The sequence below is a fragment of the Condylura cristata genome, unplaced genomic scaffold (assembly GCF_000260355.1).
Source record: "Condylura cristata isolate star-nosed mole 26May11 unplaced genomic scaffold, ConCri1.0 scaffold00011, whole genome shotgun sequence".
NCBI lineage: Eukaryota > Metazoa > Chordata > Mammalia > Eulipotyphla > Talpidae > Condylura > Condylura cristata.
In genome coordinates, this window is record NW_004567112.1 from 36,429,692 (window position 1) to 36,452,305 (window position 22,614).

At 43.1% G+C, this 22,614-nt stretch overlaps 1 protein-coding gene across 4 annotated transcripts; it reads right to left on the reverse strand.

Annotated features, from left to right (window-relative positions):
- Positions 1-138: 138 nt before the first annotated feature.
- SEC24C (SEC24 family member C) lies at positions 139-19,800 on the reverse strand. 4 transcript variants are annotated; one of them, XM_012723819.1, is made up of 25 exons: positions 19,723-19,800; positions 17,853-18,052; positions 15,864-15,999; positions 11,736-11,911; positions 11,166-11,537; positions 10,746-10,882; positions 9,479-9,547; positions 8,022-8,133; positions 7,663-7,790; positions 5,903-6,041; positions 5,603-5,718; positions 5,306-5,430; positions 4,960-5,151; positions 4,662-4,755; positions 4,352-4,468; positions 3,891-4,061; positions 3,352-3,448; positions 3,104-3,249; positions 2,769-2,907; positions 2,512-2,630; positions 2,237-2,416; positions 1,787-1,978; positions 1,477-1,566; positions 1,186-1,335; positions 139-305 (listed from the first exon to the last, which is right to left on the reverse strand). In XM_012723819.1, exons 2-24 carry the CDS (start codon positions 18,022-18,024, stop codon positions 1,195-1,197), a joined length of 3,360 nt encoding a protein of 1,119 aa, XP_012579273.1. In that variant the 5' UTR covers positions 18,025-18,052; positions 19,723-19,800; the 3' UTR covers positions 139-305; positions 1,186-1,194. The 4 variants fall into 4 exon arrangements, with proteins under 4 accessions (XP_012579273.1, XP_012579270.1, XP_012579271.1 ...); XM_012723816.1 differs by having other exon boundaries at positions 139-1,335; XM_012723817.1 differs by having other exon boundaries at positions 139-1,335; positions 19,699-19,758.
- Positions 19,801-22,614: the final 2,814 nt, after the last annotated feature.

Sequence of the window (22,614 nt, forward strand, 5' to 3'; positions counted from 1 at the left end):
CCACTCCAGCTGGCCACTTCCCAGGAGCTGCTTGGCCTGGCTGTAAAAACTGGAAGGGAAATTGATAACGTCGCTAGTAAAAATAAGACCAGTGCTTACATCTTAATTTATTTTATTTCTTTACAAATTAAAGATGCATTGAAAAATAAACCAATGAAGAGAAATGAGAGGTCCAGAAGAGGGGCATCCCAGGCTGGGAGCAGGCAAGCCTGGCCACCATCAAGCCTAGCCCTTGTCCTGGCCCCAGCCAGTTGGCGTTGGAAGATAATTGTCAGCCACTCTCAATACCAAATCCGAGTGGTGTCCTGGAAGGAGAGATCAGAGCTCCAGTTGTCCCTGCCTCTATCCCCAACACCCCTTAACTTGAAGAAGCTGTGTTTCCAATGGGAGCTCTTAGAGTGGGGTGTGGGCTGGCTCTGTGAGGTATTGCAAGTTGATGACCAGGCTTCCTACAGAACCATCCAGTGTTAGGGTCTCTCCAGCTGGAAAGGAGGCTGATACCTCTTTCAGATGTCAATATATTTTGCAACTCAGTTCCCAGATTCGTTGGTTCATCTCTGACAATGTGCCTCTCTCCATGGAGTGATCACCACTCATTGCAGGAGAGAGAAAGAGCAGTGGAAAGAGAAAGCTAATCAACCATCTCTCAGTAACTGTGATTTGGCTGCTGACTTCCAGGCACAAGAAAAATCAATGGGCCACTTTTCTCCCCACCTACGGTCTGTACCCCAGCTCTTGTGCACCTGTATGTTTTATCCCTAATATAGGAAGTTGTTGATGACACTGAGCTGAATTAGCCCCCCCCCCACCGGATCCCCACTCTTTCCTGCCTACCCCTCTTATTGGAGGCTGGTCCGAAAGGACACATAATATTGCCAGGATCTGGGTGCCTCCAAATCCCCCAACACCGAATCATATACAGTGAACTGAAAAACTACATTCATTACGACAGGATTAGCAGGAAAAGGGGGGGTTAAGTGAGGGGATCAGGGCACCTTCTATCAGCAGGACATGACAGAGTTGGTAGGATACTTGAGCCCAGAAAGAAGGTGTCGCCTTATACCTCCCCCTCCCCCCAAAGAGACTGAGGTCAGCTTACATGACTTATAAAATATGAACAGTGCCGATATCTCTGCTGTCCTGGGGTACTTTCTGAAAGTTTGCCTGGGACCCTATGCCATTTACCCATGTGATCTAGCTCAGTAGCTGCCGAATCTCTTTGTGCATATGACAGAGAAAGTCCACATAGGATGCTCCCCCACTCAGGCTCTTGTCTTCCACCAGGAAGTGCTTGAACAGCATCTCCAGCTTGTCCTCTTGTTTTACCACGATAAGCTGTGGCCAGAACACAGGGTTATGAGACAGGGATAAAGGGAATTAAAGATACACTGAAGTCCCATTATCCACTTAATCCCAATCCCCTTTCCAGGTGAAAACTTAACAGGGTAAGAAATTCAGGGTTCAGATCAGTGTTACCTTCATATACCGTGATCTCTGTGCCCTTAAACTATCAATGAGGCCTCGCACCTTCTTGGACAGTGGATTATCCAGAACTGGCAGAACACTCTGGAAGACAAAATTAGTTTATCCTTCTGGTAAAGTACTCTAAGTCCAGTCAAGATGGGGAAGCACAGATGTATATCATCTGAAAGCCTGGGAAGAATGACAGCAACCTCTCTCCCACCTCCAAATGTTTCCTGCTATTTAAGGGAACTAGCACATAATTTTGAGGTTTTACTCAAAGTACATTTCCAAACCCATATTCTCCTTGACTTCTTGTTCTCACCAAACCACTGGTTATCTGACTGAAGGAAGAGACGCTGAAGAGGCTCTGGACGACACCCTGTTGGACACTTGCTCCCACCCAGAGGAAGAGGTTGAGCCCATTCTCCAGCAAGTATATATCCCCATTGCTTAGTCGCTCTTCAGATGCTCGAACTGCTGGTGGTTCAGTGGTATTCTCAATGGGAGACTTTGTCTAGACAGGAGGAAGGGGACAAAAGGTTACCAAGAACACATTTGCCACTGTGACCTCCTTTTCCCATACACTCACTATTTCACAAAGCCAAGATCCAGAGACCCTCTCTTCTGGGTTCTTAGTAACCCAGTATAAAAATTACATCTGGTAATGTAAGTAGAAATAAACTAGTGAGAGACACATAATATTACCCTCTCCCCTCCTTTTAAGATGCCTCTTTCTCAGTGCAGTGTCTCACACTCCAAACCTCAGTCATACCATTGGTAGGAGCCGAGGATAAAAGAAGACATTTGTCTCAGCCACATCCATAGAGGTAACCAGCTGTCGGACATAGGCACGGTCATCAGTAGTGACTTCAGCTCCAGGCTGCAGGACATCACTCTTCAACACACAGTTCAGGTAAACTGGAAGTAGCTTCATACACTCAGGAAGAATCAACTGAGGAGGTTATCAAAATAAAGTCAATGATCATGAGAAATCCCTCCAAAAGGCAAAAAATTGACATAGTAAATCCTCCAAAATGCTTGCCCCACCTGTCCTGCAGAGGAGGGGCTGGCACAGTTCTTTCTGTAACAAGCCAGAATCTGAGCACACTGGGTGATGAGAGCATCACGAACAGTCTTCACAGGGTTGTTGAGGACCCCTCGGTACGCTGGTTAGAAAGGGAGATAGCACAGTCAATGGCCAGTCACCCCAAGACATGTACCCTATCATCACCATACCTCTCCAGAAATTGTTACCTATACTGATCTTTCAAGTTCAATCCCACCCTGCCCTGCCCTATCCTCACCAAACTTGGCCATGTAGTTGATGAGCGTGTCAGTCTCACAATTTCGATACAGATCAGCCAGCTGGGTGCAGCAGTTCAGAGCCAGGTTGTGGATGCGGAGCCGTCGCTGCCCTGCACAGCTAGTGTAGAGCAGGGCACACTAGGGGAAGGGAGAAAGGGGGGAACTCATACCCCTCCCTCACCGAATCATTCTGAATAACTGTCCCTTTACTATATTAACTAGAACACATGAGTCATTTCTTCCCCAGCCTCTTCTACTCCCTTTTACCCTTCACCCTCTTTCCTACTTATATGTAGTGAAATACTTCCTCCCCTGCCTGCCTCCCATATGCCACCTGCAGGAGGGCTCCACTCTCTTCATTAAGTCGATCATCATGCTTGAACTCCACAGTCACCGTTTTGTCCCCATCTAGCCCAGCCAGCTCCACATCTGTTGTATTGCTCATGTAGAATGCCCCAAAGAAATCTACAGCACGTATACCTGAGATCACATGGACAGAGACAGGGCTAAAGGTATGACAGGTGCCATTGGCCTCCCTCCCAGATTTAATTCCCCACCTACTCTTCTCCAAGTAGTACTGACCAGTGCTTGTCCGGACCCGCATCACAGCATCAAAGCCAACGACTTTCTGTACATCCCAACGTAGATCACTCAAGAACCGTTCCTGGTCATTGTCCACCTGTGGCCCCCATGCCCAGAGTCACATGAGTGACACATAACATCCTGCAATCTCCCTGCACCCCCACACCTACCACTCTACAAACCTGAATTTAATAACAATTGTGAAGATGATAATAGTGATATTAATGTTAAAGATATCCTTTAAGCACTTATGTGCCACATTAAATGCTTTACATATAATCAATTAATTCCAATGCGAAATCCAAATTTAAAATTCCATTTTATAGATGCAAAATCAAAAGAGAATAATCTAGAAATCAATCATAAGTCTTGTAGTTAGTAAGTAGTAAGGCCAGAATATCAACCCATTCCAAGCTCCATGCTCCTAAGACCACCACCATACAATTCCTATTAATGAGTGCCAGCTAAAAAGTCACTATTCATATAGGCAGACATTCCCAAGCTGCCTTCTACCCACCACCCAGAGTTCCATTCCATACCTGGAAACAAGCGTATTTGTATACAGAGCCACCAGTGAGCTGGGGTACAACAGAAAGTGTAGCCACATCCACATACTGGTTCGGAAAAAGGAAGAGATCTACACAGCAGCCTTGAGCAACACACTCTTTGGCCAGTGTCTGATAGGCACCTGTCTGAGGCTGGAACAGAATCTGGGGAGGAATAAAAGGAAATTATCTCAGATCCATCCAATTTGAGGACTGTATATGTAATATAGGATATTCATGTGTAAGACTTCAGATCTACTTTGTTAAGAGTTTCCTAGGGGGTTAGGAATGAAAAGAGAGAGGTATAGGAGTGGTAGAGAAGACGAGCAGTCATAGATGTGATATGAAAGTGCAAAGTGACTAGTCCCAGACCCCCTTCAAGAAAACAAAGACACGGACATTGTGAAGAGTCATCACTTTGTAACAGAAAGTCATCCCATCTCCCAAACCCATACCTTCTCCTTGTCTGTGTTGATCAACTTTCTGTCATCTCTGTTCTTCAGTTTCCCTGGGGCCTCTGCAATGGGCAGAGAGGTATGGAACAGAAACAGCTTTCCTGCACACTCAGCAGCCTAGGAAAGAAGAGAGGACTACTTGTTCATTCTTTCATTTATTCATCCAGTTCTCATTCATCTCTTGTCATTTATTCAGTGCCAACTATGTCAGGCTAACTCCCTGGATAGTAATCACTGAAGAAACAGGTTGTATCCCAGGGGACAGGATGATCAGAGGGAAGTGAGGAGGTTGTAGAGATATCAGTCTTACCTTCAGAGCTTCCATTCCAGCTTGAATAACTGGGGCAAATACTGTCTCCGTCTCCCTCGTGTCTGCAAACATTTCTGGAATCTGATCCAATAAGCTGAGAAAGTAAGTGTTGGGAGGAAGTCAAAATTGTTATCCAGATTCCTTAGTCCTCAACTATCTGAAGAATCACTTGGCTGTCTCTGAAAATTCCTAAGGCATATATAACCCCTGCCCATCTGCTGACCCTGCTGATCAATTCTCTGGCTTTCCATGGTTATATCCACCCCACTCTACGTCAATCCTACAATCTAGCTCTTACCTTGTGATGACTGCTCGAGACTCATTGACATTGACCAGGAAGCCATCTAGCAGTGGCACAAACATATCAGCCACATCAGATACAACCATCATCTGTGGCTGGGCCAGTGAGCTCTTCACATTGTAGAAGTGGAGCACCTTATTATAGGTGACAAAGCCAACACGGATTGCGGACTCTTCTGCACTGCCATCCCTGCAGAAGGTGATACAGTTACTAAGATTTGCCACCTTCCCTAACACCATAATTTCATGACAATAGGCTCCATCTGCTAAATCAGCCCAGACCTCCCCCCCACCCCCTTGACTATCATTTCCCAAAGGAAGCACCTTGGCTCCATAACTCTCACCTAGGTAGAAAGTCTAAGAGTGATTTGAGCTCCTCACAGAGGAGCCTAACAAGACCACTCCTGATGGCATTGTAGGAGACATCAATCATGAAGATAAAGGCAGGAGGGCTAGGGAACTTATTGTTCTGCAACGGAAGGAAATGTTGGGGGGAGAGGGATATTGGTAAGTAAGCAAGTTGACCAGAGAGAACTCATTATGAAAAGGGACAACCAAGGGATAAGGGAAATGATCACAGCAATTCTCAGCTGTCTCATTATCCTCCACCCACTGCTCCTTCCCATGCTACCTTCCCTCACCTTGCAGTAATCTACAGTGGCCAAAAATTCATACGAGCCCAGGGATAGCTCAGGACGGTCATAGGCATCCACACGTTTGCCGGTATGATCCAGATGTTGAAAATACTGGGGGGGAACTGTTGGAAGTATGGCAGTGTGTTACTCAAAAGTCCATTCTCAATCTTAGTAAGTCTGACCCTGGCTGAACTCACTCTGCCCCACCCACATGTAGCCCTGACAATAGACATCTTTCTCATTAGAAGGAGAACAATTAAGATGCAGTATAAACATTCCCCCTAACCTCAGCCTTTGTGAACATACCATCATTGATACAACTGCAAAAGCAGCACTGGAAGCGCCTCCCTCCCTCAATGAACTGCATGAAGGGACACATGTATGCTTTGCAGCGATTGCAGCGCAAGGGGCCGGATTCCCCATGGTCGACGACATACGGTGAAGCCTAAGGAGCAAAGGGAAGGGACTCAGACATACGGGGAAGCAGCGGTGGGTTGAAACATGTGGCAAAAGATAAGGAGGAACAACCTGAAGGGAGAAGGTCATGGCTCAAATATTTTGCTGGGGAGGGAGTAAAATGAAGGGGGATGAGGACAAATGATAAAGGTAATGGTCACAGGAAATCCTTCCACTTCTTAAAAATAGAAATAGTACAGCAAAGCTCTATGACACTAGGACTGCAATGGGCATATATGAGAAGATCAAAGTCTACCTAGGATTCTCATTTGTAGCCTGATCTTCAATCCCTTACACTTTTGCCCTAGGGATCTTGATTCCTGCTTCCTTCCAGTGAAGTATCTATGATATTTGTCTCCCCATCCCTGGGTTACTACGATACCTACTGATGTCCCAGGCAGATGTCATCCTATAGGCAAGAAATCAGTAGCCAAGTGTCCAATCAACCCCATGGGACCCAAGTAGAAAGAAAAAGAGAGAGCAAGACAGAAAAAAAAAAAGTAGATGTAAAGTGAGCTTTGAGACTCCAGTTATAGAAAAATCCACCTAATAAACTAGGCATGTACATGAAGGTATCTTACCAAGGCCTACCAGGCAGCTGTTACCTCTCTTTTCATGCTGACTTAAGACATTTGGGGGACAGATGAGAGCCCTGGCAGAGCCCAAACCAGGTCATGGTCCTTACCACTGGATCATAATCTATCTTTTTATCTTATATGGTGTTCTAGCAACACTAACTTAGATAGGATGATAGGATATCATCTTTTTAAGATTTTTATTATTTTTGCATAGACGAACTGGGGTATAGGCTAGAGGTACAGGGGTTGAGAGGATTCACCAAAGACCACTAGTGGGGAGCTGAACAGGTAGATCCACTAAAGGGAGCAGCAGTCAAGACAGGAGAAGTCTGCTGCACCATGCAGATTAGCATTCTAGCTGGGGATCCAACTCAGGCCACTTTGTATTAGGAAAGCCATTGAGGTGGTACTGCTGAGACTTTTTTTTTTAAGATTTATTTATTTATGCATACAGAACTGCAGTACAGGCCAGAGATGTGGGCAGTGAAAGGATTCACCAGAGACAGAATGGGGAGCAGAACCGGCAGATGTACTGAAATACACTGCTGTGGGGAACGGGGGGTAGGTCAGGAGAGGTCTGCCACACCACATGAGTCACCTCCTTGGCCAGGGATCCAACTCAAGTGGCTGTGGTAACTTCATAGTGCAGTGCTTTAACACGTTGCGCCACCAGGGAGGGCTGGTAGTGCTAAGACTTAACTCTAAGGCCACCAAGGAGGTGCTGCTGATTATCCTAAGATAGCCATGCTATGAGAGATTCCATCTATTTCCTCCCCTACAAGCTGGTTCTGCCTTTTTTCATATTGTTGGTTCTCCCTGTGGACCCTGCTCCATAATTTCTTGGGCCTTTGCTTTCATTCCTACTTCCTCCCCTTTCCAGCATGCACCATGGAATAAAGTTATTAAAGTTACCTCCCCCTCCGACCTGATCAAGACTTCTTCCACTGTGACTGCCAGAATCACATCTAGGATGAAGCCTTATCCCTTTCCCGCCATCCCTTATATTAGACTCTAGCCCTTTCCTTGACTCACCTCCTCTGGGGGCAGTCTTGCCAAGGGTTTGATGACAGCTGCCAGGGGCACCTGAGCCTGCTTAGCCATGTCAGATGTGCAAGGAATATTATAGGATGTGCATCGGATGTATCGGGGACTTGCATTCCCTAATAAAGGAGGAGGTAGGAGACCTAAGTCAGATAGCAAATTCCTCCAGAGGCCAGCTATTCATTGCTGATCCACCCCACAACCCCACAATGCTAGAGTTGATGGTGACTTTTTCCCACTAAGAACAATGAGGAACTGGTCTCTGATCAAGTTCAAAAGCCCCAAGATACTGCAAGTTGGTATCTTGGAGAAGAAAAGCCCCACAAAAGAAAAGTTAATGCCCTTCTCACCTTGGTCCTTCACCAGGAAGTTGGTGGTAACTAAGGGTGGCACCTGTCCCCGTACTCCAGTAACAAATGGCTCTGAACCCCGGTTGTTCCTGTCATCCTCAATTACCTGAATCTGCAGGGAAGAAGTGAAATGAGTGAGATGATAAAAAAAAAAAGAAAGAAAGAAAAAAGAAAGAAAGAAAAAGGAAGCACCAGGTCCAGAAAACCAGAAGAAATGTTGGAACTGCAGCACAGAAACTAAAAATTTGTGAGAAATACCTCATGCACCAGGTATGCTCACCTTCTGGAGATCACAGAAAATGCTATAATGCCAAGTTTTCATTTTACATTCAGCAGCAAAATGCTGGATAGGCAACACTGAGAATGAGCTTCTTCATGAATCACTCTAAACCTCAAAAGTGCTCACTCTGTTGCCCCCCAGGAAAGCTCCAGCTCTAACCACAAGCCTTCAGACAAGATCAGATTCCACTCCCCTCCCCACAGAACCTTCCCCTCCCCACCTTTCCCCCAGACACAATCTAAATCAGAGAAGAAAAACAGACAACAGTTACCATGTAAAAATGAATCTACCTGGAATGGCTCTACACTCAATGGAAGTAGAAGGGAAAGGGTAAGGAAAGGGTTAAACAGCCAAAAATGATTAGGTAAGGTGAGGAAGCAGATGCTGCCTTATTGTCAGGTAAGCATCAGTGTGTAAATGTGGGAGAAGAGGATAAGTACCCAAGCCTTATAGACCAATCCTCAGTCCCCCACACTTTCACAGATCCAACAAAGGTAAGTCTTTGCAAAAGATTTTGCAAAGCTTGTAATCAGGTCTTTGTGCAGGCTGATGACCTTTGTTTGGTCAGTTACTTCAAGATGGATTTTAGTAAAACCGGAAAAAGTAATGGGAGAATAAGACTCCATATAACATAGCAGAAAAGTTTAAGCTTAGAAATATATCAGAGTTAAATATATTAGAAATATATCAGAGTCTCCCTAGATGAAAAAGTGGCCCATATTCTCCCAAACCAGCAATCTCTTCCCCTGTAAGATGCCAGTATTCCAAACTTGTGGATTAGTAGCCACCTATCCAAATGTTTCTCCACAACAAGCTGTAAACAAATCAAACCCAAGGGGAATCTATTGCTCAACTTTTTTCCTGTTCCAATACATGTCACATGCAGGTTCCTGGAAGAGCCAGCAGGAAAACCAAAGCTTAACAGGTCCCACCCTTACAGCCTGATCTCTACCACCCCATACTTAAGGTGCTGCTAAAAGCTTGCTAGTTCTTCATTACATGATGACTTGAGCATGCACATCCTTCTAGTTTGTAAAAGCATGAGTCTAGAAGGACTAAGGGAAGAGGATGGAGAGGGATGGACATGGTGGATGAGGTGAAAATGGGATGACAGGCATGCATGGGTGGCACTAACACAGGGATGACACGCATTCACACACCCACCCCCTGCACTTACTGGACTAGGAATGGCATCAGGGTCTATTCTGTGCCTGGTTTTCTGCTGAGGAGGCAGCTCATTGAGTTGCTTTTAGTGTTTTAATAATAAAGGCAGCAGGGAAATACAGGGAGGGAGACAAAAGAACAAGAAGCAGATGTTACTTCTCTCAACCCTGATGAATTAGCTATGAACAGCTGGGAGCCCAGTTCATACAGCTGCAATCAGGCCTTCTCTAAATCAGCAATTTCTGATCCAATATAGAGGCTTTAATGGCTTAAACCATGATGTAGAAAGGTAAGGAAGGGGGCAAACAGGAATTATACAGGAAGGGCTGGATGGAAGAAATCTGAAGGAAGTAGAAGGATCCTCCTTCCAAAAGCCAAACATCCCATATCTAAGGACACTGTTATGCTGAAAAGAAACCTCTCTCACATCTAACTAGACTCCCCTTCTCACTGGAGAAGAAAAAGGAAGGAGAGGCAGTTTAATCTTCTTAGGTCTCTTTTTGCTAACAGAGTCCTCACCATGGTAATTCCCCAAAGGAAGAGGGAAGAGAACAGAATGGAATATGACAATGGCTAAGCATGGTGAGGTAACTGACATAGCAAATGTTGCAGACAGAACTATTAAGTGGCCCCAAATTGGGAATACAGTCCCAGCCTCTATTCCAAGTATGATAAAGAAAGGCCTGAGGATTCTCTTGGCTTCAAGGGTGAAATTCCTCTCTTCCTACAGGTAGTTCCCTTATGATGCCCTTGTAAACTTAGATCACTTTTCCCTAATCACACAGCAGGAGCCTAGCAAACAAAAGTATAGGAGCTGTCTTCCTAAAATACTACCCAAGTGAGGGCAGAGAAACCAGTGAGGCTCTCCTTCTCTTGGCACTTAACACTGGAGAATTCCCACTGACTCTACCTATTACGAGCTCTTCTGCTAGATTTTAGAAGACAAACCCAGTCACTACTTCACAGAAAGGCAGAGATAACCATGCTATGTCCAACAGTGTCAAAGTTTAGAATCCCAGCCAGAGCTCCGCTCACAGTATTGATCACTGGCTTCCCTTCTTTTCTTACCCAGATATGGAGTAAAAGTGCCCCCAAAAGACTTCTGGGGCTTCAAGTTCCAATTCAGAAAGTCTAAAAGTACATTTAGATTCTAAACCTACTAACTGGTGAATAAAAAAGGAAAATAATCAGATAATATTAGCCAAACATCTCATCCAAGTTGACTAAACTATCTGGCAGCCACAAACTCCTTCCCCAGGACCATAAAAGTATCCACTTACAGGGCTTGGGATGGCATCAGGGTCCAGGCGTTTAGGAGGCAGTGGTTGAGGAGGCCCAGGCTGACTGCCAAAAGTGGGTGCTCCAGGGTAGGGACTTCCATAACTAGGCTGAGGGCCCCTGCCGGGTCCAAAGGAACCTGGGAAACGAGGGTACAAGTTTGATATATTCACAATCTCCTCCCATTTATTCTCAAGGCCTTCTAGAGATGACTACAAATGTATAATTATGTGATTCCATAATGACCATGGAAAGACCACACTATCTGAACAAGAAAAAAGAGGGCCTTCCTATCTTAGGAATAGCATTCTGAAGTTGTCCATCTAGTTTACTACCCAGTAATCAATACTAAAAGCAAACAGAAACAAACATTTGAATACCTAAAGTCTTTGGCTTCTAAACAGACCTTTGGAAAAACTCACCATTTTGTTGCAGTTGATAGCCTGGCTGTGGGGAGGAGTGCATAGGTGGTGGTGGTCCTGGGGGCCCAGCCATCTGGGTGCCAGAGGGAAGAGCTTGAGTAGGTGGTGAAGACACATGGTTGGGCTGACTTATTGGTGGACCCCCAAAGTTCTGTCCAGGTAGGAGTGGACCAGTCATTGAAGGCATCCGAGGACCCCCTGAAGTTGGAGGTGTGAAGCTGGAGGCCTGTGGTGGGACAGATCGCTGGGGAGGCTGGGCCCCAGGATGACCCTGGGCTTGGCTAGGGGGAAGAGCCTGCCCTTGAGGATAGGATCCATACAGACCAGAGTTAGGGAAACTTCCTGAGGCTGAGGCCAGTGATGTTGGTGGGCCTGAGAGAGAAGTAAAAGAGTTAAAGTCAAGAATCCCAGTCATTCTGCCTTCTTGTTCAATAAAATACTTTTTCTTTCCATATAAGAAGGGTAGGAATGAGCATCCCATCTTCTGGGACTCAGCAGTACAAGAAACGCCCAGAGCCTGATGCCTCTAAAAATTAAGGGGACAGTGACGTTCCTGTGGTAGCTACTCACCATAGCCCACCCCTGAAGGAGGAGGGACTGGGGCCACAGAACCACTGATCTGCATTCCAGCCAGCTGAGCAGTCACCTGTGCACTTGTTGGGGGAGGGCCATAGGGCTGAAGCACAGCTGGTTGGCTGACCACAGGGGCCAATGGGGGTGGTCCAAATGACTGAGACCCAGGGGGCCTGTGAAGAGAAGGAAGGCAGAGGTGATTAGTGGATTGGGGCTTCTTCAAAGCTGCCAGACACTCCATAAAGGAAACGGTACTATTTTTGAAGCATTTTATTCTCCTGGACTCTTGTTTGACATCAAATTTTATACATTTGTGGATAAATTATATTCCTGATATTCTGCACTGTGACTATTTATGGCAAATCTTGTCCTTCATTAGGCTCATACCACAAACATATGCCAGGTACTCTCAGATCAAATACTATTTACTCTGCTAGCTAGATGATTACTTCCTCTGTCTCAGTCCTTCGTCGACAAACCACCTTAGGTTTGTAACTGAAGTTTTAAGATCAGAAGCCCTAAAGGAATTCAGCGGAAAAGTGCACAAAAATATAATATGACAGGCACTTAATGCAAAACCAAACAAATCCACTGATTGTTCAACTTTAAAACTAAAGTATTTACTACCTTATCCTTGGCAAGGTGTTAGAAAAATCTATAAGCTCAGAGGAGCAGGTCAGCTGAGTTTGGCATTTTCTACTAACCAGAAAGATAATGCTAACTTGCCTAGAAAAAGACAGACAATAGGACATCATCAAATTGCCTTTCAGTTGTATCTATCTAGCAAAGCCTTGTTACTTGGGTAGTGGCATCGGACAGTATCAGACAGCATATTTACATAGAAGTACAAAATCGTTCATAAGCGGTAGGTTACTACATTTGGTCATTTTTTAGAGTATATTTAAAACAGTTTTGTCGGTTTTTTTAAACTTCTATAAACAGAATCATCTCATACCTACCCTTTGGGTTGTGCTTCAATTGTTTAACCATGTTCATGAAACTTATCTATACCATGCATACAGCAGTATCATTCATCATTAAATGTCATTCCACTAAATAAATATGATTTAATTAAGCATTTTAATATAGATAGATACTTGGGTTTTTGAAAATTTTTATTTTTATAATGTTGCTGAGAATTCTCATATAGCTAATGTTTATATATACATGAGTTTTACTGAAATTACCAGATTATGGAGTATACATATTTCCCATTTTAATAGGTAATTCCAAATCATTTTCCCAAAGTAGGTAGAAGATTTGCTTCTGGCCACTGATAGAAAAGTCCCTGATACTTATTCTCTGATATCTTCAGCAACATGGTCAGATTTTTAATGTTGCCAATCTGATAGATATGTAGATATGATATATATCTTATGGTTTATAATTTGTACTTTTTTCTTTAATTATAAGGTTGAATAGCATTTTGTTATGTTCTTTGGTCATGAGTAGGTCTTCTTTTATAAAATATCTAGGTTTTTTCCATTACTTTTTCAATTAGATTGATTTACTAATCTCATTTAATATTGATTCGTAATGTACTGTTCTATGTCCCAGATACTATTTTATGCATTTATATCTACTTTATATGTAAATATCTTTTTCCATTCTGGAACTTGTCTTTCCAATGTCTTCTCAAAACATACAAACATTTCAAAAAATAACCAACTATGGTGGAAACAACCTTAAATGTCCATTAACAGACAGATAAGCAAAATTCTATGATAGCTATACAATGAAATACTGTTCGATCATAAAAAAAGAATAAAATACTGAGACATGCTACAACATAGATGGACATTATGACAAATGAAAGAAATCAGTTTAAGGGGGCCTTCCTGGTGGCATAGGGGTTAGTCTCAGTGATATCACCACCAAGTCCTAAGTTCGATCCCTGGCCAGGGAGCTACCAACACAGTTGGTGCAGGAGACCTCTCCTGTCTTGCCTGTTGCTCCCCTTAGCTATGTATTTCAATCAATCTGCCTGTTCTGCTCCCTACTCTACCTCTGGTGAATACTCTCATCCCCTACCCCCGATACCTCTGGCCTACATCCCAGCTCTTCTATGTGTAAATAAATGTAAAAAAAAAAAGTCAGTTTCAAAATATCACATAGTATATACTTCTATTCATATGAAAGTTCAGTATAGAGAAATCCAGAGACAGAAAGCATATTATTAGTCATTGCTTACAGTTGAAAGAGAGGGGGATTAAGAAATAGCTATTACAAATAGTGGTCTTATTTAGCTAAAGGATACGATGTTTCTCCTTGTAGTTCCAAAATATCTATGATCACATACCTGTGAATATACTAAAAACCACTGAACTGTATGCTTTAAATGAGTGAATTGCATGGTATGTGAAATAGAGCTCAATAAAAAGTGTGGGTTTTTTTTTTAAGATTTATTATTTTTGCATACAAAAACTGGGTACAGACCAGAGGTGCAGGGATGGTGAGAGGATTCACCAGAGACAGAGTAGAGAGCAGAACAGGCAGATTGACGGAGTCACTTGCTGAAGGGAGCAGTGGGCAAGACAGGGGAGGTCTGCTGTGCCATGTGGGTCACCTCCAAGCTGGGGATCTAACTCACATTGAAGCAGCTGCAGGGGTGGCAGCCAGCTTCTCAATGCTGTGATTTAACCCGCTGCATCACCAGGAAGGGCCCAATAAAAGTGTCTCTTAAAAATCCAATCATGTAGGGCCCTCCCTGGTGCTGCAGCGGGTTAAAGTACAGCACTGAGAATCTAAAGCCGCTTCCGCATGAGTTCGATTCCCGCCTGCCCCAGAGGAGACCACATGGCGTAGCAGACCTCCTCTGACCCGCCCACTGCTCCCCTCAGCAGTGTACTTCGTAGATCTGCCTGTTCTGCTCCCCACTCTGTCTCTGGTGAATCCTCTCGCCACCCCTGAGCCTCTGGCCTGTACCCCAGTTCTGTATGTACAAATAAAATAAATCTTTAAAAAAAAAAAAAAATCCAATCGTGTCCTCAAATCTCACGTCTCCCACACTAAGCTTTTTCTCCTCTTTTAGCTAAACATTATAAAGAATTGGTAAAAATAGTATTTTTCCTCTCTTTAAAAATCCTTTCTGGTTCATTTTCCTTTTTTCCCATAGTTTATACATTTGTTACTTTTTTTTTTTTTTAAAGATCTACTTATTTATGCATACAAGGTAAGAGGTACTAGGGAATGAAACAGAATAGGGACCAGAATAGGCAGATCTACTGAAATACACTTCCGAGGGGAGCAGCAGACAAGACAGGAGAGGTCTGCTGCGGGTTACCTCCCTGGCCAGGGATAGAATTCACACCACGGTGACTGGCAATAGCTTGATAGGACTGAGACTTTAACCCCTGCACCAGTAGGGAGGCCCTCTTAGCTTTTTTTAACCAAGATATATACATGATAAATTCTTAGTCTTTGACTAGAAATGTCTTTTTTCAGCAGTGCCCCTCTTTGTCTGAATTTAAGAGTAGGGCAATGGTTGATATCCCAGCAGTAATCTTTACAGGAAAAGTATGATCATACTGTCCACCCCAGAATTTCATATTTTCAAAGTATTTTTGTCATGATGGCCAAGCGCATTTCTATAAATTACAAATGATATTAATTCATCTTCAGGCAGTAGTCTGAGCTGAGAAAAATAAACCTCACTAGAAAAAAATCCCTAAGTTGGCCATCAGCAGTACCTACAGCCTGGAAAATAAAATACAAAGGGGTGGAGGAAGAGAGAAGGGAAGCTAAGAGAATGGCAAAGAAGGAAAAGAAAAGGAGATAGGGCCTCCATGGTGGCACAAGGGATTAAGTCACACACCGTGAAGCTAACTGCAGCCACTGCAGCACAAGTTCAAGTTCTATCCTTAGTCAAGGAGCTAACCCACATGGCACAGATCTCTCCTGCTTTGCCCACTACACCATTCAGCAGTGTATTTCAGTCAGTGTGCCTATTCTGTTCCTCACTCTATCTCTGGTGAATTCTCCCACCCCATCCTTCAACCTCTGGCCTGTACCCCAGTTTTTGTATGGATAAATAAATCTCTTAATAAAAAAAAAAAAAAGAGGCTTATCCTCATTCATTCCTTTTTAGTTTCATCAAACCAATTTTAGATTGACCCAAGTACCTACCTCTGCATCTGAACAGTGGAGCTTGGCCCATTCTGTATATCTCCTTGGCCAATCTGGCCATATGCAGCCTGGCCACAAGGGGCAGGTACTGTTGAGGCCGGCGGTACCCCTGAAGAAGGTGGGGCTCTTGACATACCTAAGGGAAATGGACAGAAACTAAGTAGATTGAGAACTTTCTCCTCCTTCCTGAACAAGAATTATTAAGCATAAGTAAACTCAGAATTGATGCAATACTACAAGCTTTGTAGTAAAATGGACACTATCAACACACAACTCTAGCTACAACAGATTCTGAACATGAATGCCCAGCCAGAGAGCCTTTACTCTCCTACACAGGTATGCTAGGGTATGCCTTTCTGTGATCACATACACTATCACTAAACTTAGGGGAATCTAATGTTCTCACCCTAGACAAAAATGCCAGTTCTTTTACAGAAAGAATCCTTTCTCAGAAACTGGAAGCATATATGAGAAAGGCACAGAAAATGACCAGGTAAAATCCTCAACAAGGTTGTAAAGAAAGACATCTCTTTACATGAAACAGTTGTAAAGAAGTCTATTCTGCCTACCTCTTCTTTATACATTCTGCTTATCCTAATCATCTTCCTTTCATCCACTTCAAAGTGTGGATGCTCCACTTGACTCCAGAGAGTGTCCCCATAGGTTGGAGACTTTGTTTCTGCCAGTAGTTTAGTCGGAAGAGTGTGGCCCGTTAATGCAGCCACCTGTGTCTTTACACAAGTTTTACTCCATCTTTTGCATCCATCAGTGCTGCTGTCACAGCTACTTCAACTACCCCTGACTATCATTCACATGTGAAATAAAGGAATAAAGCAATCAGTTATTTGGCACATCACTTTGGAAATGTTGCTGATCCCTATTCAAATTATTGTTCTTCTTTCCTATACCCCCAGTAGAGAGCAGACAATATAGAACCTGCCTACAAGATCATTATTAATCTGAAACTGCTCACAAGCCATCAAAGGGCCAAGAATATTTTCCTCTCAAAAACAAAGCGTCTTCTTTGAGTCAGTACTATGTTCCACCTTGATAAACTAGGACTTGATAAATCAGAGGTGAACTCTGTCCAGCCCAAGTCTCAACCGGAGTAAGGCTCTCCCAAAGACTTGAGACTTAAATTTTCAAGGTTAAAATTAAAATAATACTTTCCTTATTTCCCAAATCTTACCAATGCCTCTTTGGTATATTCATTTTCCAAAATCCCTTTATGGAACCTACTCCCTTAAAGAGCATCAAACACTCAGCAAACTCTAAGTTATCTGCTAGCTTAACGAAAGATCTATTGCAAAGCATTTTCTAAAAAGCCCTTAAAGATAATATGTAAGAATACTGGCTGCTTTTCATAAAAACTAATATAAAAACTAAACACTGACCCTAAGGCAGTACCAGATTAGTCTTTTCTTATTGCCCTGATATTACAGAACAGCTAAGAAGTGAAAAACAAAAAACGAAAAGTAAAACAAATGATTATCAGCAGAAAGATACAAGAATCATCAAATATCATCACTCAAACACCATGCTCTTCCTCCATGAACTAGCTCCCCATGTTCAGAGCCATCAGTTCAATAAGAAACATTTTCAATATTCAAGACACACAATTTCAGGGTGACTTGGGTCAACAGGGAATATTCAATCCTGGCTACAAGCACTGGAAGAGCTATGACTACAACCCCGCCACCCAGCTATAAACAATGCAGTCAGGTGAGGCTGCCCAGGGTGGTACCCACAGGAAGTGAACTAACACTGAATCTGGAAGATCCCCACCAGATGTCTTCAGGCAGAAATACAGTCACTTTATGTAAAAACAGATAAGAACACACTATCCACAAAATTTTCAGTGACAGCCAGATTCATGTTTCTCAATCCCAGTCACCCCAACTCTCTAGGTAACGCAAGTCAGGCAATACAACTTAAGGTAGAAACTCTTTTAATGTCCATTCCTGACTCAAAGGAAACTGGTTAACATACCTGGGGGAGGTGCCTGTTGATAGCCTGGTATTGGGCCATTATAGGTACCATAGGGAGTGGGGGGTACTGTAGATCCTGGTTGTCCACCATAGCTGGATTGATGATACCCTGGGTAGACAGGTTGGGGCTGCCCAAACGGCGGCACAGGTGGAGCTGACTGGTTGACGTTCATTATGAGAGCATCCCCGATTTGGTCTCACCTATTAGATGAAAGGAGAGAAATTAGTCAAAAGCAATGTTCTAAATGACTATTTAGGGTAGGGTGTAGAGATAAAAAATAAACCTTATCAAGCAGTGATCAGTCTAAACATTCCCACACTACCACAAGATCTTTGTAATTTTCTGCTTTAGTCAGTAGCCAGGTCACCTCCTCAGAGTAAGGATTTTGTTACTCTAAGGCTTGTGGTTGTCACTGCCGAGGTGGTATAAATTTCAACTTCAGATAAGCTCAATGGAATGAAACAGCAGCCTCCATTCCCTAGCGGTATGATTTCTAGTGTCCAGTCGCACAAGGAGTTGTGATGGAGAAACTACAGTATTATTACAGGTAAATGAAACAATTTTTATTGATTCACTCTAGCATCCATTCATTCAACAAACACTTAAAACCAGCTAATATGTTAATCACTTTTAATCAGCTAATTTCCCTTCACTTATGACAAATTTTAAAATCACTAATCAGAAAAATGCCATTCTGTAGCTAAATGGCAAACATTCAAATGCTACCCAGTCTGCCCACCAAAAGTGTATGTACCTCAGAAGAATTGAAATCACTGTATGTAAAGGATACCTGAAAACTTTACCACACTAGAATAGAACTGATACTGATCAGACACAAAAACTTCTCACAATAACCTGGGAAATAGTTCAAGATCAGTGGCAAAGTTAGATTCACCTTTTCCTTCAATCACAGAGACTATGAGTATTCCAAACTCCCATGCACTTCTCCAAATCTCCTTTCTGCTCTTCTTAGATGCTGTTCATGAATCTACACCACCATCAAAATTAAAATTAGCACTACCTTGTTTAATGATAGAAGAATGAATTAGAGAGTCTTTCCAGGGCTCTTCTAAAAACAGGAATAGTTGATCACATGTAAACAGTTTACCAATCCAACTAGCCTCAAAGCAAGAAGGTTCACAGGAAGCTAGACCGTTCAAGCCTGAATCAAACAATGGGCCTCTCTCCTCACTGGGAAGGGCCATCTTGATTATGGATAAGCAGAGCTGCTCTTGAATCAAAACTCTAAATTCAAAGCTATCTCAGAAGCTGCTCTTTCAAATCCTAAACCTTGCACAGGTCACAACACTGCCAGAGGTCTACCCTCTCCCCCTTATCTTACTAAAATCAATACGGGGGAGCCGGTGAACGAACGGCACTTCTTTTTCCAGGAAATAATTCTCTCACACACATGCAAGAATTTGGAGTCCAGCATGAGTCCGGAGTCGAGCTCAAGTCTCCACTCCATTCTGAACGGACAGTCAAGGGTGACAACCCAGGGGGCGGGGCAAGGTTCCTAATACTAGCAAAGCCGTCGAGCTGTGGAGGCTGGGACAGACGGGGATAAAGATCGAAAAGGAAAACCAGCTTGTCGGGCCCCGAAGAAAGAGAAACCCGGTACATTGAACCTGGAGACCGAGCGTCCTGCGCCCTTCACTAGCTCGGGGCAGGAAGCTGGAGCCGGAATCTGGGCCGGGAGGAGAGAGGGAGGGTCTAGGACTGATCCAGGGTTGAGGATGCGTTAGTTAAGGGTCTCCGGGACACCGCCTCTCGGCTCCTCCCTTCCTTTTCAGCTCGGACCCCAATCTGTCCAGTAATACCCGGGCCTTTCTGCTTTCCTACCCACCAGTCTCCCGAAGCCCCTCCTCACCCGGCTCCAGATCCAGGTTCGACTTCGGCCCTAACGTCAAGGCTCCCAGGCTCCACTTCCGGTTCCGAGGGGTCGGCGCGTCATCCGCGGAAGTTCCACCCCCACGCTTCAGACCCGGGACACTCCTTCTGCCACGTCTGCAAACAGCGTACGCGCCGGAACCCGGATGTCACGCATGCGCTCATCCCTCTAGCGTGGCTGCCTCAGAGTCGGCAGATTCATATGCATTTGCGATGTGTATATATATATATATATATATATATATATATTTAGATATCCTTGTAACCTTATGGTTATGAGCAGCAATTGAGAAAGTTAAGTGAAACTATTTTAAGTAATGCCCGCTCAATCCGCCGTTGACATATTAGTGACCTCTGATCTAAAATTCTGTAGCCAATTCCTGCTGACCCCTAACCTCATTGGTTTAAGTCTGATGTTGTGCTCACCCCTGACTTTTGCTGGTCTGGAAATTTCAAAAACTTATTTTGGCAAAGGGCACTAATAATACTTTTGGGTTTCAAGTTTGTCTGCATTCCGGCGGCTTGAGTAGTTAAATCTTGGCTTCAGGTGACTTTCTTTGTGAACTGGATATACTAAATATTCATCTAGTACTTGTTTGTTTGTTTTTTTAAGATTGATGCATACAAGAGCTGGGGTGTGGGGAGGAGGAAGAGGCGGGAAGAGGATTCACCAGAGAGAGTTGGGAGTAGAACAGGCAATAGATAGACTGAAATACACTGCTGTGCGGGCGAGTTATGAGAGGTCTACTGCACCGTGTGGGTCAGCTCCCTGGCCTAGGATGCAGCTCATACCTCAGTGGCTGGCAATAGCTTGATAGTGCTGAGAGTTTAACCCCAGCACCACCCGGAGGACCTCACACTCATATTGTTGACAGTATATATTAGTCGTTTTGAGGCTCAGGGTGAAAATTGGAGAACTTGTACTTCTAGACTGTAATGGAAATTGCAATAATAAACAGGCAGATTGTTCCTATCCTCAAAAGTTATAATGCTATCACACTGTGGTTCTCACAGTGTGATCCTGGGATCAAAAATATCAGTATCATCTGGAAACTTGTTAGAAATACAGATTTCAACTGCTGAGTAGTAGCTTTATCTTTTTGGTTTGGATTGTTTGAAAGATGAAGGAGCTATTATTTCCCCAGTGGGGAAACATCCCAGGCTTTAAATCAGCTTTGTTGCAAAACCACTGGTTCTGGAATAAAACTCAATTGGAAAAGTAGGGGTGAGGTAATACAAATTTCAGACCCCTTCCCCAAGGTATACTGAATCAGAAATTCTGGAGGTGAAGTCCAATAAGCCATGGTTTGTTAATATACTCTCAGTTTAGGATTAAGATTCTCCAGTCTAGATTAATAATTTGCCAAATTCAACTAACATTTGTTAGGTATCTGGCTGGGCCTTCTAGTCTCCCCATGACTGAGGCTTCTGCTAGCATTTTGACATAATTTATCCCATTTAAATCTCATGTCAGCATAGGCAAGTGGGTTTCCCCTTTCTTAAGTTTCACTCCTAGTAAATGGTAGCAGCTACATTCATAATTTCTGCAGGATGGTATGTTGCATTTAAATGATTCTGTATCCCCCTACTCTGGCTCTCAATCATGTTGGTATATTAGAATCATCTGTGGGACTTTTAAAACTGGCAATACCATATACTTACCAGGCCAATAAAATCAGAATCCTCAGGACTGAGGTCTGAGAATCATTTTTATACATTAATAGTATATATTATATTATATTACACATATAATAATATATAACAACAATAATAAGTTTTTAATGATAGAATCATCTAACCCTATATACACTGTCTTATTTTAGGGAGCCAGTAACTTTAAGAGTTTTCCAGATGATTCTAATGTGCATGTATTTGAATTACACTGGTATAGCACAATGGCTGACATTTAACTGTCTCTCAATGAATGTTTGACAAGTGACTGAATGGATGTTGAGATACTTTTTTTTTCTAATAAGTTCAAGTAACTGCCCATGGTCATACAGCTAATAAATAATGGAACAAGAGTTCAAGTCCAGTTATTCTGACTCTAAAATCCAAATGTTTTCTATGACTGCATCATATGCCAAGGCAAACATCTAACACACTGGGAAAGTAGTTATTCCAGGAATGCTGTAGTTTTGATAATTATATTTTATAACATCATAATGTTATGCTTTATTACAGAACTATTTCATAATGTAGGGCATGTTCAGGTAATGGCATCTTAAAAGTAAGTAGATCTTTTATTATTAGCATGGGTTGGCATGTTTATGAACACCAATCTATATTCACCTTTCCACGACTACCTTTGTATTATAAGAAATAATTTCAGTAAAACATTTATTGAGCACCCATTATGTCAGCCATTGCTCATTGGGCCGTTGATTGTTGCATCCTTGCTTTCATGTTTCTCACAATCTGTCAGGGAGACACGCTATAAACCAACTATGATACTAGGTGGGAAATAAATATACTATAGCACCATGAACAAGAGCTAAGTTGCCCAGAGGAAGGGGGGATTAATTGTATAGGTAGGGAGTCAGGAGAGAGATAAGAAAGACTTAACCAAAGAAGAAACAGCTTAACTGGGGCAGACAGGGCTGATCAGAATTCCTCTACATCTAGCAGTGGGATATAAATCTCCTCTTTGATTACTAGTTATATTTACACATTAAAGGGATAGTTTTCTGGGTGTCTTGGGATCTTGTGTGACAAATCTAGCAATTCCTTACTCTGGAATTAAAGCCCCTTTAATTTGGGTGAGCTGCTTTGAAATGAGCTTTGGAGGAAAACAGTCCCTGATCCTATCAGGGAAAGCACAGTTGCTGAAAGGGTATCCAGCCCAGGGTTTGGTATCTGAATCCTGAGTAAA

Excerpts from the sequence above, each read along its gene's own strand:
- SEC24C (XM_012723819.1), bottom strand. The coding sequence starts at position 18,024 with ATGAACGTCAACCAGTCAGCTCCACCTGTGCCGCCGTTTGGGCAGCCC. Across the intron at positions 5,719-5,902 it reads TTGCAGTTGTATCAATGATG|TTCCCCCCCAGTATTTTCAA; the intron begins GTATGTTCACAA and ends TACTTCCAACAG. Across the intron at positions 2,417-2,511 it reads GCCCCTCCTCTGCAGGACAG|TTGATTCTTCCTGAGTGTAT; the intron begins GTGGGGCAAGCA and ends TAACCTCCTCAG.